This window comes from Cornus florida, unplaced genomic scaffold, assembly GCF_030987335.1.
Source record: "Cornus florida cultivar Cherokee Brave unplaced genomic scaffold, ASM3098733v1 CherokeeBrave_3.0.0_Hap2_Chr01, whole genome shotgun sequence".
NCBI lineage: Eukaryota > Viridiplantae > Streptophyta > Magnoliopsida > Cornales > Cornaceae > Cornus > Cornus florida.
In genome coordinates, this window is record NW_026775571.1 from 113,578,214 (window position 1) to 113,597,888 (window position 19,675).

At 33.6% G+C, this 19,675-nt stretch overlaps 3 protein-coding genes across 3 annotated transcripts; 1 reads left to right on the forward strand and 2 right to left on the reverse strand.

The window, feature by feature from the left end:
- Positions 1–4,478: 4,478 nt before the first annotated feature.
- Positions 4,479–7,952, forward strand: LOC132315307 (protein trichome birefringence-like 38). The gene is made up of 5 exons (XM_059813887.1): positions 4,479–4,866; positions 5,109–5,280; positions 6,534–6,709; positions 6,880–7,038; positions 7,451–7,952. The coding sequence occupies exons 1-5, from the start codon at positions 4,577–4,579 to the stop codon at positions 7,734–7,736; spliced, it is 1,083 nt and encodes a 360-aa protein (XP_059669870.1). The 5' UTR covers positions 4,479–4,576; the 3' UTR covers positions 7,737–7,952.
- A 130-nt stretch (positions 7,953–8,082) lies between these two features.
- LOC132315323 (uncharacterized) lies at positions 8,083–11,994 on the reverse strand. The gene is made up of 4 exons (XM_059813888.1): positions 11,620–11,994; positions 11,401–11,477; positions 9,047–9,158; positions 8,083–8,457 (listed from the first exon to the last, which is right to left on the reverse strand). Exons 1-4 carry the CDS (start codon positions 11,907–11,909, stop codon positions 8,328–8,330), a joined length of 609 nt encoding a protein of 202 aa, XP_059669871.1. The 5' UTR covers positions 11,910–11,994; the 3' UTR covers positions 8,083–8,327.
- A 2,800-nt stretch (positions 11,995–14,794) lies between these two features.
- On the reverse strand, positions 14,795–18,449 carry LOC132267301 (protein CHUP1, chloroplastic-like). The gene is made up of 6 exons (XM_059768475.1): positions 17,170–18,449; positions 16,661–16,792; positions 16,374–16,555; positions 16,137–16,248; positions 15,266–15,400; positions 14,795–15,181 (listed from the first exon to the last, which is right to left on the reverse strand). The coding sequence occupies exons 1-6, from the start codon at positions 18,298–18,300 to the stop codon at positions 15,089–15,091; spliced, it is 1,785 nt and encodes a 594-aa protein (XP_059624458.1). The 5' UTR covers positions 18,301–18,449; the 3' UTR covers positions 14,795–15,088.
- Between the last annotated feature and the right edge of the window lie 1,226 nt (positions 18,450–19,675).

Here is a 19,675-nt window from a genome sequence, read left to right on the forward strand (position 1 = left end):
TTTTTCAAGGTCTCATCATCCAATCACTTTTAGAAATTCTATGATGAGATTGCACTGAAATGGTGCAATCCTTTTTGTTATTACTGGTTATACATATCATCAACCAACATAATTCAAGTTTAAAAATTAATACTAATCATTCTGACCATATAATAATTGAGCTTCTTTTAACAAATAGTAATACCGGTATCTCGTGTTTCACAAAAACTGTGGATTTAAGTTTTAATCACAGTTACGGCTCACAATATTGTGAGATACTTAACTGTACAATGAAGCGAGACAACATGGGTAAAATTTTACTTTACCAAATATATTAATCGATTCCAAGTTTTCAACATATGACATTGAATGGTGGAAAGAAAAATTATATTTTGGTGACCAAAATGATATATAATTGCTTTATAGTAATTTTAAAGTAAAGAAAAGATATCTAGTGACCAATGTCCAAAATGATATATAATTGCTTTATAGTAATTTTAAAGTCAAGAAATAATGTCTAGTGACCAATGTTAAAACTTAATTGATATTAAGTGACCATTTGAGGATAATTTGGTCAAAAACACTTAAACGTTTGGTAAACATTTTAAAAATAAATTTTAGATGACAAAATTGCCATCCAATACAAGTAATAACTCATTGAATCTATCCTCGTACTCTCTCTCATCCAATGTTTTTTTTTTTTTTTTTTTTCCTTTTTAGCTTCCAATTTACCAATTTAAAAAATTAAGGTTTCTTTATGAACATTATTTCTTTTCTACCCTTCTCTTTTTTCCAAGGCTCTCCACTGTGATCGCAAAACATAATATTTATAGTGGCAAATCAAAAAAAGAAGCTTCATCCCAAAATGCTCTTTATAGAACATTTATAGAGGCGGGTCCTTTCTCACTTCGTTGCTTTAATATATCATCTTTTTTTGAATGATTCTAAAGTTACGGCTACAGGATGTGGTTAAGACTATAGAAAGGCTATTTAGTTAAACTAGGGTTGTGGATTACTCATTTTTGTCATTCGAAAACGAAAGGTTAAAGGGCTGTGAGCCTTGTTTTAGTGCCTTCCCTCAAGGACAGGTTTGTGACCATCTTATTGTATGCTTTGGCGATATAACTAGTATTAGATCAATTCAATATGTAAAGTTTGTCAGGCCTCTTAGAACCTTGAAGAAAACGATGTAGAACATCTGTCTTCAGTTCTCTCCCATCTTGATCTTCTCTTCAAAGACCCACCCCATAATGTGTCTTCTCTTTGTTAGTCAATTTAAGTAAGTGTTTATTCAACTTAATGTATTGGGTAAATTTGTTAACTTACATAATAATATATTATAAGAAGGTCATTTAGGTAATAAACCATCAAATGGTCACTTATTACAAATTAAGTTTTAGGTTTGGCGACTATTTACCTTTTCTTAATTTTATGGTCATTTTACAACAATTAGGTTTAATTTTGTCACCAAAATATAATTTTTCCTTCATGGAACAAGAAGTGAGCAGTGATCTCTTTGAATGTGTTAATTACAGAGGCAGCATATCCACACAACTAAAAATGGATTCTCTATTCTTTCCCTTAAAGGGACACCATTAAATAGTGTAATTCAAGATGGTTGTTACCTTAGGTGAATTTTGCAGAAAGTTGACATTCACTCCCTGGAATATTATCAACTATTTAAAAGTTGAAGATCGTACAACAGGTTGTACAGAAAGTAATTGAAAGCCTTGGTTGGCTAAGACTTTTTTTTCCTTTGTAATTATTTTTTTATTTTTGTTTATTTCTGACAAAGAGAGATTCTCATTTCCAAAAACGCAAAAAAACTTGCGCTTCTTATAAAACCCCACTGTGATGTTACTGTTCGCCAACCACCAAATGGGTACGTAAGAAGTGTGGACCCATTGGGCCTCTGAAGTCCACTAATGGTGGGCCTAACAACTGGCAAGGAGCCTGACAATTGTGGTCCCAATAGCTGATAATTAGTTCAGTGATTCTTAATTAAACCACTACTGACCACAAGCAATCTCCCACTCTTACATTCTATTTCCAACCTACAAATGTACCCTTACTAATTTTTGTACTTCTAAAACTTTAATAAAATTTAAACCTATGTTTGGTTGTCTGAATTTGGCACTCAAAATAGTTTCTAATTACTTCAAAGCACAATGTAATTATAGTTGTGAAGACATAGATTGGAATGACATAAATTGAAATTTAAGGATATAAATAGCATTTAATGTCCTTTCAATGCAAAACATAATTTTAAGACATAATATTGCATATTCCACATTATATTATGCAATTTAAGCAACTAATTACTCTTTTATTTCAATTCCAACACATAAGTTATTTAGTTCCTCATTTACGGTGGAAGAAAGAAAACTTAAAAGATTAAAAATTGAGAAGCAACCCTGTGATATTTAGGAAGGAATAACAGGAGTTAAATGCCTCTTAATTATGTAAACACCTTTTGAAAATTATAAAAGAGTAAAGAGACGATATTTACATGAAATGGACGAGTCTTGAGACATGGTATAAATTTTAGGGTAATTTTTATTTGGACTCCCTTAGGTATCGTTATACGTTAAGGAAACCGTCCAAATTTACATAATTTTAGTAAAACTTTTTTTTTTTTTTTTTATACACACATCAAATTCCCCATAATATAATGGTACACCATGATCAGTAAAACTTTTTACTTTTCTGACACACATCAGATTTCCCCTCACATAATGGTCAACCATGATCAAAGATGTTTTCGCCAACTTCATAAAAACAGTAAGTCATAATGCCAAGACCACCCTTCTTATGGTCAAAGATGATGTTTTGCGCTGACACCCTTCTCATTCCCCCCAAACCAATTTCCTTAAGCTTAGTTTGGTTAGATGGAACCTCACCCACACCAAACCAAATTCCTTTTAGTTTGGTTAATTGGAAATAGCAAAAAAAGGAAAATAAACTTTTAAAATAGAAAATTTTTGGTTTCTTGAGAAAACTGTATGAAATTCCAATTATACCAACTTTGCACTTTTTAAAATTAATTGTGTTTATATTTTTGGTAAGAATATTATAATAGTTACCTCTTTATAGGTATCTTACAAAATTTTAGTATTTAGATTCTTATATTACTTTTATTTAAAAAAATATTTATTAAATATAAATTTATTTAGTCCTGTTTTCATATTTAATTTAAAAAAAATGGACAATTAAGATAAATCATAATATTTTCTATTAATTTTTATGCTTATAAACTATAAAATAATATTTTCTCACAAATTTCTTGAAGAAATTTTATACTAACCAAATGAATCCTATAAAATATATTTTATTTTCCTTCACTTTTTAGTATTGATTTCTGTCTAACCAAACTCTTCAATTTCCCACCACCTTGAGTTTAATCTCTCAAAACACAATATTATTTATTAAAATTGCATTTTATTTTATAATTTCATAAAATCAGAAATTTAAATGCTTTCAATTCCTAACCTTTGTAAAATTCAATTTCGCATAAATATAATTTTTGAAAATAAAAAATTAGTGACTAATTTTAACCTTTCCTCAATCGATCCGAATTTCATAAAATAAATTTAAATCCTTTCAATTTTTAACCCTTGTAAAATTAAATTTCCAAAATAAATTTAATTAAAAAAAATTAGTGACTAATTTAAATTTGTCCTTAGCCGATCCAAATTTGATAAAATCATAAATTTAAATCATTTCAATTCCTAACCTTAGAAACTTTAATTCCCAAAATAAATTTAATTTTCAAAAATAAAAAACTAATGACTAATTTAAACCTTTCTGCTGTCCATCCTAATCTGATAAAATCATGAATTTAAATCTTTCAATTCATATTCTTTGTAAAATTTAATTTTCAAAAATAAAAAATTAATGACTAATTTAAACATTTCCTCAGTAGATCCTAATTTGATAAAATTATAAATTTTATTTAGACGGTGACATGTGTAACAATAGCAAAACTTATGATTATAGAATCCAAATCCTAATATATAGTTTAATAACTTGAATTCAATTTTGCCCGTGTATATCTTCTTCTCAAATTTGTTTTCCAAACCTTTACCTATTGATCAATGTGGGACACCAATACGTTTGTTCTCAGAATAAAATAACCATAAGGGTAGATTGGGCATTTTGTTTTTTCAATTGAATTGGTCTATTCAAAATACTACGCATGACAAAAGTTCTACCTGAAATTATCCAAAGGGTCTCATTGTCAGTCCAAATGAACTCCTAAATTTTATTTAGACGGTGACACGAGTAACAATTAAAATGCATAATAAGAAGAATTTATATGGTCCTACTTTGTGATTTTCAATAAAACAAATAAGAAATACAAAACCCATCCTCACAATACACCACATACGAATGCTTCCAAGATATCCAACTCACGGCATTGATGAAAATAAAAATAGTGGCACTAACCATGTGCAGAAGCATACAAAGGAGTCTGTCTATATATATATCTCTCTCTATATATACATAAACATACATACAGACATATGTACCCAACGCTCGGGCAGCTTTTTCTCAGTAGTAGTCTTTATATTTTCTACTTTTCGGACCGAAATCCGAGATGGGTTCCGGGTACCAAGTGTTTTTGGGTATGTTAGTTGAAGCTCTGTTAGTGTGTCTCTTTTTCGTAAAAGAAGCAAGAACAGAGCTAGTTTACAACAATGTGAGCAGTCTGAGAGAAGGAGAGGCAGTGGGAGGGTGTAATTTGTTTCAAGGAAAATGGGTAATTGATCTTTCATATCCCTTCTATTCAAGCTGTCCCTTCATTGATGATGAGTTTGATTGCAAAAGTCGCCCAGATAAGCTCTACCTCAAGTATGCTTGGAAACCAGACTCCTGTTACTTACCCAGGTATATACTTCTCCCCTCCTTCCATCTCTTTTTCTTCCGTTCGTGTTCGAGTCATATGTACGTAATCTTATCTCTGCACGGAGTTCTGAACCCGTGAGCTTTATATCACAATGGAGCAAGAGCCTAAGACATCCCTCTTCATCTATATAGAACATCTTCAAAATTGAATTTCTGGCATGTTCTTGTTGTTATTTTTGTAAAGACAAGAATAAATGCTAGTGTGTTTTTGTGTGTGTTTGTAGGTTCAATGGGTACATTTTTCTATCGAGATTGAGGGGGAAGAAGATAATGTTTGTGGGTGACTCGCTGATTGAGAACCAGTGGGAATCATTGGCGTGTATGATTCACGCGTCCTTGCCCAAAACCAGGATCAGTTATGTGAAGAGGGACACACTCTCTTCGGTGATTTTTCAGGTCAGTTTTGTATTTTTCATTTTAACGTCTCAAAAGTCAATTATTACTATTGATGAAATTATTGTGTTTGTTTTGAGAATTATCTGTATTCAATATTTGCACATCTTATCCATGTATATGTATGTGTGTGTTAATATTAACTATATCTCACTCTTTTTCTTTGATTTTCACTTGACCAATCAATTAAATCTGCAAGATTAGTATTTGGATATTTAAACAGACCTCAAATTTCAAAATCTCTATTCCAGACAAGGGAAAGTCTCTTTCTCATCCAATCAACTCCGTGACACAATACCTAAACAAGGGTCCGCCATTAATACACCTCCGGTCAACTTCTCCTTTTTACTGTACCACACAACTCATAAATATTCATATGTACATAAATTATGCATGTGAATCGATTGATACAGTACATCACATGCGTTGAATCCCGACTCACGCATTAGTTACCGACACACCTCTCATTTAGCCCACGCCGTCAAGGCCCCATCTGTTTTGATACTGACCCATCAGCCACTTTTGTGAACTTTCGGTTGATTACACCCAATGGTGCAAGATTTGGCTCAGCCCATTAGTTATTACCTGACTCCAATAACATTGACGGTTCTGTTATTATCGATTTGGTTAAGAGATAAAAATAAGAAGAAAAAATAAAAATAAAAATAATAACAAAAACACAATCTTTTGGTAACCTTCCCTCTAAATTTCTATATTTTTCAAAAGAAATGATACTATTAAACCATGTGATATTATTTTGCCCAAATCAGGTTGCAATTTAGCGAGTTTAATTGAGTTTTTGAGTGTTCGAACCTGAGCTCGAGTCTGGCCCAATTCCCTCTATGTCCTAGAATAAGCTCAAGACTCTTAAGAAATAGTTATCATAATTTTAAAGAGCAGAGGCTATAACAGGCATGAATTGGAATTTGTCAATTTGCTGTTTTTTAATAAAAAAATCTAAGGCTTCGTTTGTTTGGACGTAAAATATTTTTTCAAAAATATTTTTTTATTTTCTGATATTTAGTTGTCGTAAAATATTTACGTAGAAAAAAAATATTAAAATTTAATAAAAATAATTTATTCATCAATTTTTGACAAATTATTTTATATAACCCGTCCGATGGACTCTTCCTTAACTAAATCTTTATCAAACACCGAAAAAATAAAAAATAAAAAAATATTTTAGGACGGAGCTTACATGAAGGATTGATGGTGCTAAAAATATAAACAGTGTCCTAACGATTGCCTATGTACAGGACTTTGGAGTAACAATACTTCTGTATCGGTCGCATTATTTGGTGGATATAGTTAAAGAAAAAAAGGGGCGAGTACTAAATCTGGACTCCATCCAAGGTGGCAATTCATGGAAGGGGATGGACATGCTGGTATTCAACTCGTGGCATTGGTGGACCCACAAAGGAAAATCTCAGCCGTAAGAATTTTTCTCCTCTTTTACAATTGCCATATATATTTTCAATAATGATTTTAAACCCAAAGAGCTCGAAAAAATAAAGAAAAAAAGACTCCGAACTGGACTGGAGTCTCCGTCTTTCAATTTAGTCCAAAGTCTTTAGCAATATCACTTTGTTTGCACATTCACAGATGGGATTACGTTCGATTTGGGTCCACCCTTTCGAAAGATATGGATCGTGTGACGGCATTTTATAAAGGGTTGACCACATGGGCCCGATGGGTTGACCTCAATGTTGATCCTTTCAAAACAAAAGTCTTCTTCCAAGGGATTTCTCCCACCCATTATGAGTAAGTTATTTATCTTTAAAAATTTTAGACAACATTGTATTTGTATTTGATAGAATTACAGGTCGTCTCATAAATAATTACCCATTTTTTAATTAAAGAAACAAACTTTTCTCAACCTATCATATGCTACTCATTAGCTACTAAAAATTTAATTTTCTGAAAATCTACTAAATATTATTATTATTTAAAAATTAGCAATCCCAAAAGAAAATTATGTAATATGTAAAGCTAAATATTTCATGACTTTATTCACCTGATATTCCAACAAATAATTTATCAAAAAACAAGATAAGAGATATTCCAACACATAAAGAACAAATATATATAAGTTGTCTTATAACTGTAAATTGTGCCTTTAAAGGTGGTAGAATGCTTGCAAATTAACTGACAACATGAATTGTCAATAAAACAGTGGCAAGGAGTGGAATTCAAGAGCAGATGATTGCCGTAGTGAGCAACAACCACTGACCGGTTCAACTTACCCAGCAGGCAAACCTCCAGCTGATACTGTTGTAAAAGCAGTACTGAGTAGAATGAGGAAACCTGTTTATCTGCTCGACATCACAACACTTTCACAACTGAGAAAAGATGCCCACCCTTCTCATTATGGTGGAGACTCGGGCACAGACTGCAGCCATTGGTGCCTTCCTGGATTACCCGATTATTGGAACCAACTCCTATATGCAGCTCTTACTTGAAATCAAAGACTCCAAAGCGATCATTTCTTTTCTCTTTTTATTTTCCATTCCTATTTAATGGCATTGGTTGTGTATTTAGGATGGTAAGCATTACTCTACTTCTGCTAGGCATTGTCCTACTGCTGTAAGGAGATAATAAAGGGGACAATAATCAATTGTAAAGTCTGTTGTTATTTTTAATGACAAATAATTGTTTAGCTTTGAACCAATCACAAAGCCACAATCAGTATTATATTTTATGTAGTTATAGTTTTTCATTTTTTATTTTTAAAATCTTGTTATACACTTGACATGGAATTTGAAAATAGTTGACTATTTTCATCAATACTCCCAGCGGCAGGCATGGTTCTTAGCACACATGAAATCTAGCAGTGTTAATTGAAATGCATATGGTTCAGTTTTTACTGTATAGAATTAATAGTTGACACTAATCAACAACAACAACAATTGTACGTCAACAAAGATCTCATTTTGTTTTTGCCCACCAGCCATTGAAAATTGGACCACCAACAGAGTTTTATTGTTTAAAGTTAGTGGATGAAGAGGAGAAAACCAACCAACAAAACTCAGGGAGGAGATTAAACCGCAACTTTAGTAACCTACATAAACAGCTGCATTCACTATGTAGCAGTCATCATTCTTATCTCCCATTTCTTCCACATGCACACCACTTGAGCATATCAGGCCACCATCAACAACTTCAAAATTCACAATTTTTCCGCTGCCAATTAGAGAAGAGGCAAAGGAAAAAAAAAAAAAAAGTGTTAAGTAAACATTATGGTAATAGTTCTATTTGTTTTATTATATATTAGCATCACTGTGAAAGCCCTGCCTGCCTATCTCTGCAAAAAGGATAAAACAGTTTATTCCAAAGATTAATAGAATTTCCACTAGTTTCTATTTTCTAAACAATTCTACAAAATATATGCAGAGCACTAACATGTGTGAGCACGTGATGTAACTGCCTGCATGCACGTGCATATGTTTATTGGGTAGCATCTTCACGGATGATTATTAAGTTACAAGTCTAAACTGGGCCAAGACGACAAATCAAAATGCTAAAGTTGGATATATTTCCCGCTATACCTATCATTGTTTACGAACTAAAACTGTCCTTGTAGATGTGATCGTAATCTACACAAATCGGCCAAAAAGTATATATCTTTAGATTGTGCTTATGCATATGATGGTCATATGGCCATTCCTCAACATGTAAGTACTGGTGAAGTAATTCAAATGATGTTTTACTGACGTAAAGCATTCAAGAGGCTACAATCAGAGCTCGTGACTCCAAGAGTATAGATACTTACTAAGGAAAGATGGACTTGACCTTCTCAGTATCTAGGGACTGTTGGAGAGGTTGAGGAACTCCCAGCTTAATCTGCAGTTTCATCTGATCAAATGAAACACCGGGAATAGACCCTGCACCAATAAAATCTCATGTCTTCTAATTCAAAATTTCCATATAATAGGCACAAACTTGACCCAGTACACCTATAATATTACACACAAACAAATAAATAAAGATATAAATGAAAATGAAGTTCAAAATCCAACAAAGCCCAATAGGTAAAAGAAAGGAATACATTAACAACATGCTCTGATCCAAAATCTTCAATTCTTTTTCAATCAAACTACGATATTTAGTTAGGTTTTCTTCTATAAATTTAATATTAATTGCCGTTTGCTTTTATTAAAGAGCTTGATTAGAGTCCTCATAGGTTGAAATGGCTAATAATAGGTTGCTCGATGGTTTTGAAGTGCTTTCATATGATTCTCAACGAGGGCTTTGTAAGATGTTTAGTTAGCCGTGTATAGTTTACTTGGAAAAGGAAAAGGAAAAAAAAACAAGGTTTAAGGTTGAGAAATAAGTATCATATGGACCTAAGTTTTGAGTTCACAATAGAAGTACACAAAATCGACGCCTGTTCAAACTTTAAAAAATAAAGATTTATGGTTGGAAAAGTTATAAACAAATACATAGACATTTGTAAGAATTCTATTTCTTGAATATAAGGCTTAGAAGTGGAAGAACAACCCCCGCACATCCACAGCAATACAATGAGAGCATTAGCAAAGAGCAACACCCACAAATATAAGGCTTTGAAGCACACAGTTATTAATTCTTCAGACGTTTGGTTTAAGAACTTCTAGGAGAAGTCTTTAAATCAAATAAGAAATCATCCCGGCAAAATGAGAGCATTAGCAAAGCGTTAAGCCTTGGGTAAGATGCTTGAGAGTCCTTTATAGAGATTTGGGGTTCATACTTCATAGCAAGACAGTAATCAATATTGTTGTCCTCGGGTAATGCCTTTCCAAAACTCTATTTTTAATTATTAAAAACATGTTCCTCCCTCAACAGCCAGCAAATCATAACACAGAGTGAAGTATTAAATTAATTGCAACCAAGACGGAAATTTTTATGATTGAGAAGCTAACAAAGTTTAATACAGAAATAGTTCCTAATGTAATACCATGTTTCAAATAAGATAATAATACAAAAACAATTTCATTTGTTACTGATGTCCAATTCAAAAGAAGAATTTATCTTTTATTAAGAAGTTCCTGCAAGCAGCACAGTAACAAGTCACCATCAAAATTCACTTCAGGAGTGGCCGGAATTATTATATCAGTGAAAATAAATGGTGCAGATATATTCGAAGATTCAAATTAACAAAGTTCAAAACTTTTGATTAAACCTTTCCTTTTTAGTTGTGAATAAATTCATTGAATTTTGAATAACTTCAAACCATATGTTTAAACAGATGGTGATAGATACCCAATCAACAAGAACCTCAACATCGGCCTCTATCAGCCACTGCATTGCACACATAAAAGAAGCCTTGCAAGAGAGCCAACTCCTCTGCCATGATAAAAAACAAGATCCAATTGGTTTAGAAAATAAAATAATAATGCTCCTTGTAGGGTTTCTGGTAAAACCTCCAAGATCGATCTAACCTGGATTCCCCAAATAACAACCATCAAAGTTCTATGTAACTTTTCTCACGTGCAGGAGCTTACACAGCACAGGAGCGATACTGTTACCAGATAAAAAAAAATAAAAGATATAGCCTTCCAATTGCTAAAAACTCTAATGCTATGTTCTGCTGCACGGAATTAGTGCCTTGGAATTGGAGAAAAGTTAGTTTAAGTTCAACTGAACATAGCATAGAGGCATCTCTGAAAGGATTTGGTAATGGAAACCCATAAATAACAAAGAATAGATCCCTATCCCGTAGTTCCATCTTCTCAGAACAAATCTCTCTTCCTTTCCCATTTTAAGCTACTTCTGTCATACCTAGATCGATAAAGAACATAATTGTAGCAATCCTAAATCTAATAATTCCAATGTAGAATAAGACCACTTCCTTCCTTAATTTTTAGACTAGAAGACCTAACAGCCAAAATGACAGTATAAATTCATTATTAATAACGCTTCTGAGCACCTTAATGACCACAATCCTAATTGACTAACAATAGCGGATTTTAGAGCTGCTTGAAATATGATCTTCCTTTTACTCCTTTCTTTAAACATGATACATTCATATATTATCCAATACTCAAATATATTTACATCCATCCATAAACATAAATTCCTATACATCTGTGTGCATAAATACAAATAATTGCTCAAATCTACACACAAATAGCCAAGAAAGAATACCTCTTCGGAAGGCGGGGATTGAATTGGAGGAGATGGCATCCCTGCAAGCCCGCATCGCTGCCGCTGTAATGTCTTGCCTGTTTGTGCATTTCATTCCCATCATCAAATATTATATATATATATAGATATAGATATAAAGATTAAACAACACTTTTTCTTGAGAGTTCATATATATATACAGACATGTGGGTATTTATTGATGATTAAGAAGTGAAGTACCCGTGTTGATCGTAGCCAACACCCATCTCAACGAACAATAGGGTCATCGAAGAGTTGGGAACAGCTTCTACGGTGCCTTGGCTCTGCTCGGAAGCCATGGCTGTGGTTTTTGAAGCTCTGATTGGACGACAATTTCGAGGAGACTGGACGGAGTGTCGATTTCTGAGTCGAAAAAGTGGGTTCGAGTGAAAGGCACCGCCGATTAGTGTACCACTTTGATTGCTGCTGACACACTGAAACTCTCTAAGACAAGAAGGAAATTGGGAATTCAGGATCGAGCAAGTCGTCATTTTCTGATTTTTATGGTCTAAAATAAGAATCTTTTTCTCTCCGTCAATAAATTTATTGAGCAAGGTTCGAATCACACTAGGTACCTCATTTTTTATTTGTATTGGAGACTCTTTTGTTTTTTTGTTTTTTGTTTTTTGTAACACAGTTTGTTTATATTATTATGAAATATGGTACACTGACTACTTATTTTATCCCATTATACAACCGATCTAATGTGGCATTAATGATTGCCATCATTCTTATTGGTTCTATCTATTGAATATAACTACAATGACATTAATCCATTGTTATTGGTTTGTTTATATTATTATTATTATTTTTAAATAAGTTAAACGCATAATACTTTATAATATTATCTTTTGTAATGTAGTATGATTTGAAATTCTCAACCTCTTCTCTAAAATAGAGTGATTACGCCATCAAATTAATGATATTATTAAACGATAATCTATAACAATTTAATATTCGGACTATAAGACTTAAAATTCTTAATAGACACGCTATACATGTGATGCATACAAAATATATATGAATATATATATATTTAGATAATATATGAGTCAAATCTTAATAAGGCAATTGAAAGAAAAGCACTACGTATATTTATTATTAGAGTCTAACGTTAAAATACAAAACAACAATGAATTACTAGACATTGAATTTAATCCTCTTGTGTCTTGTTTATCACAAACTTACAAAAATTGTAGCCTAGGACTGCCTTCTGGGCTTTGTTAGACGGGCCTATTGCTAGACTAATTTTGTTGTTGTAGCCTAGCCTTTGCCTTCTAAAAGTTGGCCTATTGCTAGATCAAATTAAATCTGAGACCAATTTCATATAAATTGTCACCACTGCTCCACTGCTCCCAAATAAATACTCCATACATTTTAACCATAAAAGCTTCCATATGTGAGCAATAGATTGAATCAAGATTTTTTTTTTTTTTGGGGTAGGGGGTGTGTTAAGTAAGTAGTGGCATAAATATTTATATTTTTTTACTATGAAATTTGAACCCCAATCTCTCTTTAAAGCAAGAGAGGTTATACCAGCTGGGCTAATGACTCAATAATTATGAATTGAATGATTCATGGATTATTCTTTATTAATGTATTGATTTGGTGCATGTGATGCGAATAAATATATGCCCCAGTACATGACTCTATTCCCTCTTTTTTCTTTTTCTTTGCTAACTATTTATTGGAGATGTTGGTTCATTGATTACACTATAATTTTAATGGAAGTGTTACTGAGTTTAGTCGGCACTAGCCGAAAAAATTCAGGTGTGGTGTGTAGCTTGTACAAGTGTTGGTATTGTTGGCTACCAAGTTTGACAAATCAGAAGATCAGTTTGATAAAACTACAATAAATTGTGCGACATTAGTATTAGTACAACTCAAAGTATTAGTATTAGGACAACTCAAAGTAAGACCATAGGTTGTCACAATGTCGACACAGGAGGCTCCTTTAGTTGGTGAGCTCGGTATTGTCTAAGCAAATGAATGCCTGACCTCAGTTTCGGCTTTTTCAATCATAAATGCCAAACACATTTACAGCTTAAAAATAAAAAAGGATAGAGAGTGTGCGTGACAAAACAAAATAAAAAAAAAAAAAATCAATTGAAACTATAAAATAAAGAGAATTTTAGATTTAGAGAGAAATAACTCACAGAAAGGTTAAAATAAAGAGTAAAGCATGACAGAATAAACTTGTCATTTAGAGAGAGTGTGCTTAGAATGAAGAAGATGGAAATATGGTCTCCTAACTATACAATATACATATCCAAATAAACAATGATGTAAGAACATGGCTATTTGATTATAATCAAAAGAGTAATGATATAGCATCATTCGGACTACCTATTATTTTTCTTACACAAAGAAATGTGGGGGAAGTATTCCGCGTAATAAAATCGCGAAATTATGAGAGCATTTATTGCAAAACTACCCTCTTTTACCAACAATATTCATGGTTTCTCCATTGGGGACATGTCCAATCTCACTGTTAAATTGCAGGGTGATTGAAAGCTTGGATGACTGGAGAATAGAATCATTATGGGGACAATATGAGTACTGACACTACCCTTTTTAGACCATCAACTACCGAAAGATATCAACCTCCCTTTTCATTTTATAGTCATTTTTTTTCTTCCTAAATTTTTGGCCAAAATGAATGTAACGCGCGCTAACTATAACATATTTGAAGTTTGAAACCTTCAGTTGGTTTAACCCAAAAAGTTGCCCTAGGTTGGGAATTTGTAATGCCAGCAAATAGCTTTCAATCAAACCAGCAATTCCTAAAGGGGTTCTTAAAGTTAGAATATAATAGGTATATAAAAATAATACACTCTGATGGACTTTTAAAAAACTTCTCAGAGATTGTCAAAAGTATTGTCATATATAACAGTTTTCAAAATTTTTTAAGAGGTTGAATTACTAAAATATAACATTTTGACACTGTAACTCTTCTCAAAATAATAACATTTTGGATTGGAGATGCTTGAGAAGGCGGAACATTCAGACGACATAGAACCAGCAATATGGAGGAGACCCATGACCAGTCACAAAGGTCAAAGTTCTAACCACGGACAAATCACCAGAGAGCGACTGCTGCATCATTAAGTTACATTCTCCTTTCGGCTTCATATTTATCGATAATGATAAGAATAAATGGCCATTAATTTAATTTAGATCAACATCAAACTTACCATTACAGAAACTGCACGATGTATGAGTTAGGTGCATGAAGCTCCATAAACAATCGCAAACAGTCCATTATATAAACTTAACTCGTCTATAATAGACCAATCAAAATTCGCCCAATCTTATTTATTAGAGGACAAATTATAATGATTTATGCTTGCCTGCAAAATGGAAATAAGCATCTCAATTGATCAATATGAAGTTATGAACTCATTTGACAAATTCTCAATAAAAATGGCACATCATGAGTTATGTTCTTTCAATTGTTAATGGCACGAAAAAAAAAAGCGAAAAAGAAATAATTATTACATGGTTTTTGTCACCTAAAATATTTACTAACGAGTAAAGCAAAATGGCCGCAGGCAGTATATTCACAAACATGGACATGGTGTTCCATCTTTACAATGAAAATTGTTTGCAATCCTGAAGCCGATTTCGCTACAGATTAGCAAGGTGTAGACCTGCATAAAAATTTCTGTTGTTACTGGTTCTGGCACTGTACATGACACGATCTGGCTTTATCCCTGAGCTCTTGGAATGCCTTCATTGTTTCCACGTCAAAACCTCCGGCAAACTAGCAAAAATTTTACAATACCACCTCATCAGTAGGATGAAAATGGGAAACTAATGCAATTGCTGTTGAATGTGATAATTTTACCTGATGCACCCGGAATGCAAACCTTACACCTTGCACTATCAGCTCTTCGTCTTCGGGTCCACCCCCAGCTGTTTCGAGCTCTGAAGACACTCTCCTCATGTACTTCATGGCTAATTTCACGGATGCCAGCTTCATCTGCAGTAATGTGCACAATTAATACAAATGGTCCTTTTGTATGGTGTTGTTACTCAATCAAAGCAACAGATACACACAGCTCCGAGACATACTGTTAAAATTTGTTAGCCTCAATAACATAACAAATTTAAACAACTCAAATTCATTTTCTTAGTTGAAAGTGACCAAGGAAACAGTTAAGAACATTAAAAAATAAATAAACGAAGGGTTAGCACATCTATTAACAGATTGACAAGTCAAAAATCAATAAAGAACAATGGGGTCTTCATTCTTCAACATTGTTATTAAAAAAAAAAAAGAAAAAAAAAAAAGGTAGTGGTACAAATTATTTACTACATCTATTTTAAAATTATGAAAATGTATAAATGGTCAATATGGGGAATCTGATTCTCTTTTTGTACTTTTCACTCACATGTGCTAGGGAGAGAACTTTCACACAGGGATGGACAGCAAGGATGTAGCAAAATAGAGAACTATTCTTTTTGTCACATAGTGTTATGGTATAATACTTGGTGGACAGTGTCAATAGACTCGATAAAATTTTTCATTGTCACGCCCAAGATTTTTTTTACCAGTCTCGATAAGGGCGACCACCACAACTTAATTAACAAAAGTGGTTTATGCATGATCAATGTGTATTATTTGTAGTTTTGCTTGACAAGAAATTAGTGAATAACAATAATCAATCAATATAAAAATGGTACACAATTAACAAAATGAGGAAATTATACTTTACCTGATTAACATATCCTGCATCAAGCATCCAATTTATTGGAATTTGAAAAACCTTATATCGCTTAGTAGCAGAGTCTCTCATTCGGGAGAGATTGTAAACGCCGTGTTCTAATCTGTGTTAATCACATCAAATTCAAAGCAATTAGTTGAAGTTTTATATCTATGCAATTTCGAGTTTTATCCAGGCATCAACAATCAATGAAAATGACACATTTATACTGCTAAGAAATTCTTTTACTTTTCAAACAAAGCCTGCATTTTCTTAAGAGCAAGGGCACAGGGCTGGCGAGCACTGTCATGGAAGGAAGAAGCCTCGGATTCAATCTTCGTGAGATCAGAATACCCAAATGCAGCTTCTCGCAATGCATCGGCCTTTTGCTCTGGCCAATTGAAATGTTTTAACACAGCCCTTTCATCAACCTGAACAAAGCAATTGAAGAAATGACATGAAACTATTAAAAAAAAACTAGAGGGTATAATTAAGAAACAAATTAGTGGGTTCTAATGGTTAGAAAAAAGAAGTACCAAGTAAGATAGCTCATCATCAAGCCATTTAACAAAAGGCACGACATCCTTAATGTCTGTAAATGCAGCATCCTCAACTTCTTTGATCAAAAACCTGATAAAATCACCTTGTGTTTCTACGTCTGTCTTAATCTGTAACAATAAGCATAATAATAGTATAATCAGAAACTAGAATTACCCACTCAAATTCTATTAGTGACTATTATGTTACCAAAGCAATACAATTTTGATTTAGCAGTAGTTGTTCTCGAGCCATAATTCAAATATATCTACACACACGCATACATGTGTTGTTGAAAATGAAAGGTCAAATTGCAGCTGTATTATAATTTCCAATCTAAAAGTTGTCTTATATTGTAAGGAAATTAAAATCGAAGAAAAGCGCAGGAGATAGCACTAAAGACAATACGAATGGTCGCTTGTCAATAACAGGGTGGTGACATAAAGATGGTGTCAGTGGCAAAGTCGTAAATAGTGAGATATCTGAGACCGAGAAACTTGAAACTTACGGCGAGCAAGTGCGCCGACCGGTTCTCGATTTCCCCGATCATGTCGCGAGGGTTGGCCGGCGCCGGACCATCCGGAGCGCCTCCGCCAGAGTCCCGCCGTGAGTCCCTCCGCATTAGCGAGTGGTAGAACTCCACCACCTCCGGCACTCTTCTAACCCTTGACGGCACAGACTTCAACCCTTTCGCTAGCAGTGGCGGTGGCGGAGGCGGTGGTGGCGCAGCCTTCGGAGGCGGCGCAGGTGTAATACACGACGGTTCTGCTAGCTCTCGATCAACTGCGCCGATTGAAGAACCGTGAGATGAAAATGAAGAAGACGAACACGTAGACAATGTGGATGATAAAGAAGACGATGATGGCGAGGATGGTCTCGGAGGGGGTTTTGGAACCCTAGGTCCACGAGATTTTACTGTGATAACAGACTCAGATGTCTCAGCTTCAACAATTTCTTCTCTGTTCAACCCCACAGCCTCATTCCTGTTGCTATTCTCGTGAATCGGACCAATGTCGCTCAATTTTGCCCCCTTTCTCAATTTCTTTATCAGATTTGACTTCACAGACACATCGATCAATTCCTGAAACCTCTGCGATGATGAGAATTCGTCACTCTCTGCTATTGCTATCCTTCTTCGCTCCGTTAGGGCTTTCTTCATATCTGAAATCTCCGCTTCCATTGCTTTCACCTTCTTCTCATTCTCGCTCTTCTCTTCGAAAACCTTGGTGTGCAAAAGCTCCATTTCTTGCATCAACCTGTTATTCTCGACTTCCAAACACTCCATCTTCTCCACGAAGCGCTCAATCTCTGCGTCTTTCAAGGAGATCTCTGTTTCGAGGCGTGGTAGGATCGCCACGGACTCCTTCAGAAGCTTTTGTTCTAGGAGTTGAGTTTTCAATCGAGACTCTCTCTCGCGCAAGTCTTCGACGAGTTGGAGGAGCTCCATGACGTCCTGTGGACGAGGCTGGACCTGAGTGGTTGCGCGTGGGAAGTAGACGCCAAACGACCTCGAGAACACCGCCCCTTTCTGAGGAACCTTCGTCGCCGTTGGCGGCGGTGGCAATGGCGACGAGTCTGGTTTCTTATTTGAAGGTGATTTTTGGAAACCCATAGCGAGTTTTACCTTCCCAGCAACCATTGTTGCCCTTATCAAAGCAAAGCTAAGGTCTCTTTCTCTCTCGGTGTGTATCTATATATTTCTTTGCCTACGAATTTTTGGAATGATAAATGAAGAGTCCAAACACGTCCTTGTCTGTTTATCTGTGAGAGTTGGGGTTTTCAACGTCAACTTGGAGTTTGTGAAAGGGAGAGAGATTGGAAACTTTTACCACTGCGTTTATATCAGAGTAAGGAAGAAAAGAAATGACAGGGAAAAAGAGAGAACATGTGAATCATTTTTGGTTAAATAAATGAAGAGGGAAAGCGAAAAAGGAGAAAAATGAGAGGGAATGTTTTTGATTAAAAATGAGATAACAAACGATCTATCCACTCCAACGGATCTTGCGCCCAGCATTCTACGGAGTAATTGAATCTGGTTTGGGCAAACTATGTGTTTTTTTTTTTTTTTTTTTTTAAAAAGACTTTTTCTATGTTAAAAAAATTTTAAAAATTGGTTTCCATTTTTCAAAAATATAATTAAAAATGCTTGTTTTTAGATAATAAAATTTTATTATTATCTGAAACCAATTTTGTATGGTTGTTGAAAGTCGCATGAATTTTTTTTTTTTTTTTTTTTCATGAAATATCAAATTTAAAAGATAATATCATAAAATTAAAACAAAAACTTATTTAAACTCGGATATTTGGAATTTGAAAAGTGTGTAAAGAAGCTTTTGTTTAACAAAGAAAAACTAGTAGAGTATTATCTATTTCAAAACTTGCTTTATATGCGTTTTTATTTTATTACAACTGCCTTAACCCAATTTAGAACCTCGCACTCACTGCGTGGAGAGGAAATATCGTTGGGTTTTGCAAATTAAATTGACATTCACAAGAGTTAATACCATTATTTTTTTTTTCTTTTTTCCGTCTTTTTTAATTATCTAAATGAATAAGTTCTTAATGTCAAATTTAATTTAATTTAATTTTTTTTTAATGTTAATTGATCTTATAAACTGATTATTTTGTCTCCTTTAATGATTTATTTTTGAAAAAACCAAAAAGGTAGAAAGAGTTATTAATAAGCGCTCTTGTTTGAGTCCGAACAAAGAAAAGATGTCGTAAATACTTTTATATAAATTTATACAATAGTCATCATACAGATGTTAAAGATATTCGAGTAAATTTATCATGACATTATTATATTTGATAACGTTTTGATGAGATCATTCTTAACTCACATAAAACAATATTCTCCTAACCAAAGTTTAAAAGTGGAACATATAAATCTAGGATATAATGGTTGACCATAGGAACATATATAATTGTTCTAGAATCAAAATTTCAATTTAATCACCTTTTTTATGCAACTTTACCACATTTACTTTAAAATTTCATCACTAAAATAGTGAAAT

Bases quoted from the DNA above. Each gene is read 5' to 3' on its own strand.
- LOC132315323 (XM_059813888.1), bottom strand. From the start codon at position 11,909: ATGACGACTTGCTCGATCCTGAATTCCCAATTTCCTTCTTGTCTTAGA. The intron at 9,159-11,400 runs GTATTCTTTCTT...TTATTGGTGCAG, and splicing joins AATCCCCGCCTTCCGAAGAG to GGTCTATTCCCGGTGTTTCA. The intron at 8,458-9,046 runs GTAAGTATCTAT...TCTAATTGGCAG, and splicing joins GTCAAGTCCATCTTTCCTTA to CGGAAAAATTGTGAATTTTG.
- LOC132267301 (XM_059768475.1), bottom strand. From the start codon at position 18,300: ATGGTTGCTGGGAAGGTAAAACTCGCTATGGGTTTCCAAAAATCACCT. The intron at 16,793-17,169 runs GTAAGTTTCAAG...TTATTGTTACAG, and splicing joins GGTCGGCGCACTTGCTCGCC to ATTAAGACAGACGTAGAAAC. The intron at 16,556-16,660 runs GTACTTCTTTTT...TGCTTTGTTCAG, and splicing joins ATGATGAGCTATCTTACTTG to GTTGATGAAAGGGCTGTGTT.
- LOC132315307 (XM_059813887.1), top strand. From the start codon at position 4,577: ATGGGTTCCGGGTACCAAGTGTTTTTGGGTATGTTAGTTGAAGCTCTG. The intron at 6,710-6,879 runs GTAAGAATTTTT...GCACATTCACAG, and splicing joins CACAAAGGAAAATCTCAGCC to ATGGGATTACGTTCGATTTG. The intron at 7,039-7,450 runs GTAAGTTATTTA...TCAATAAAACAG, and splicing joins ATTTCTCCCACCCATTATGA to TGGCAAGGAGTGGAATTCAA.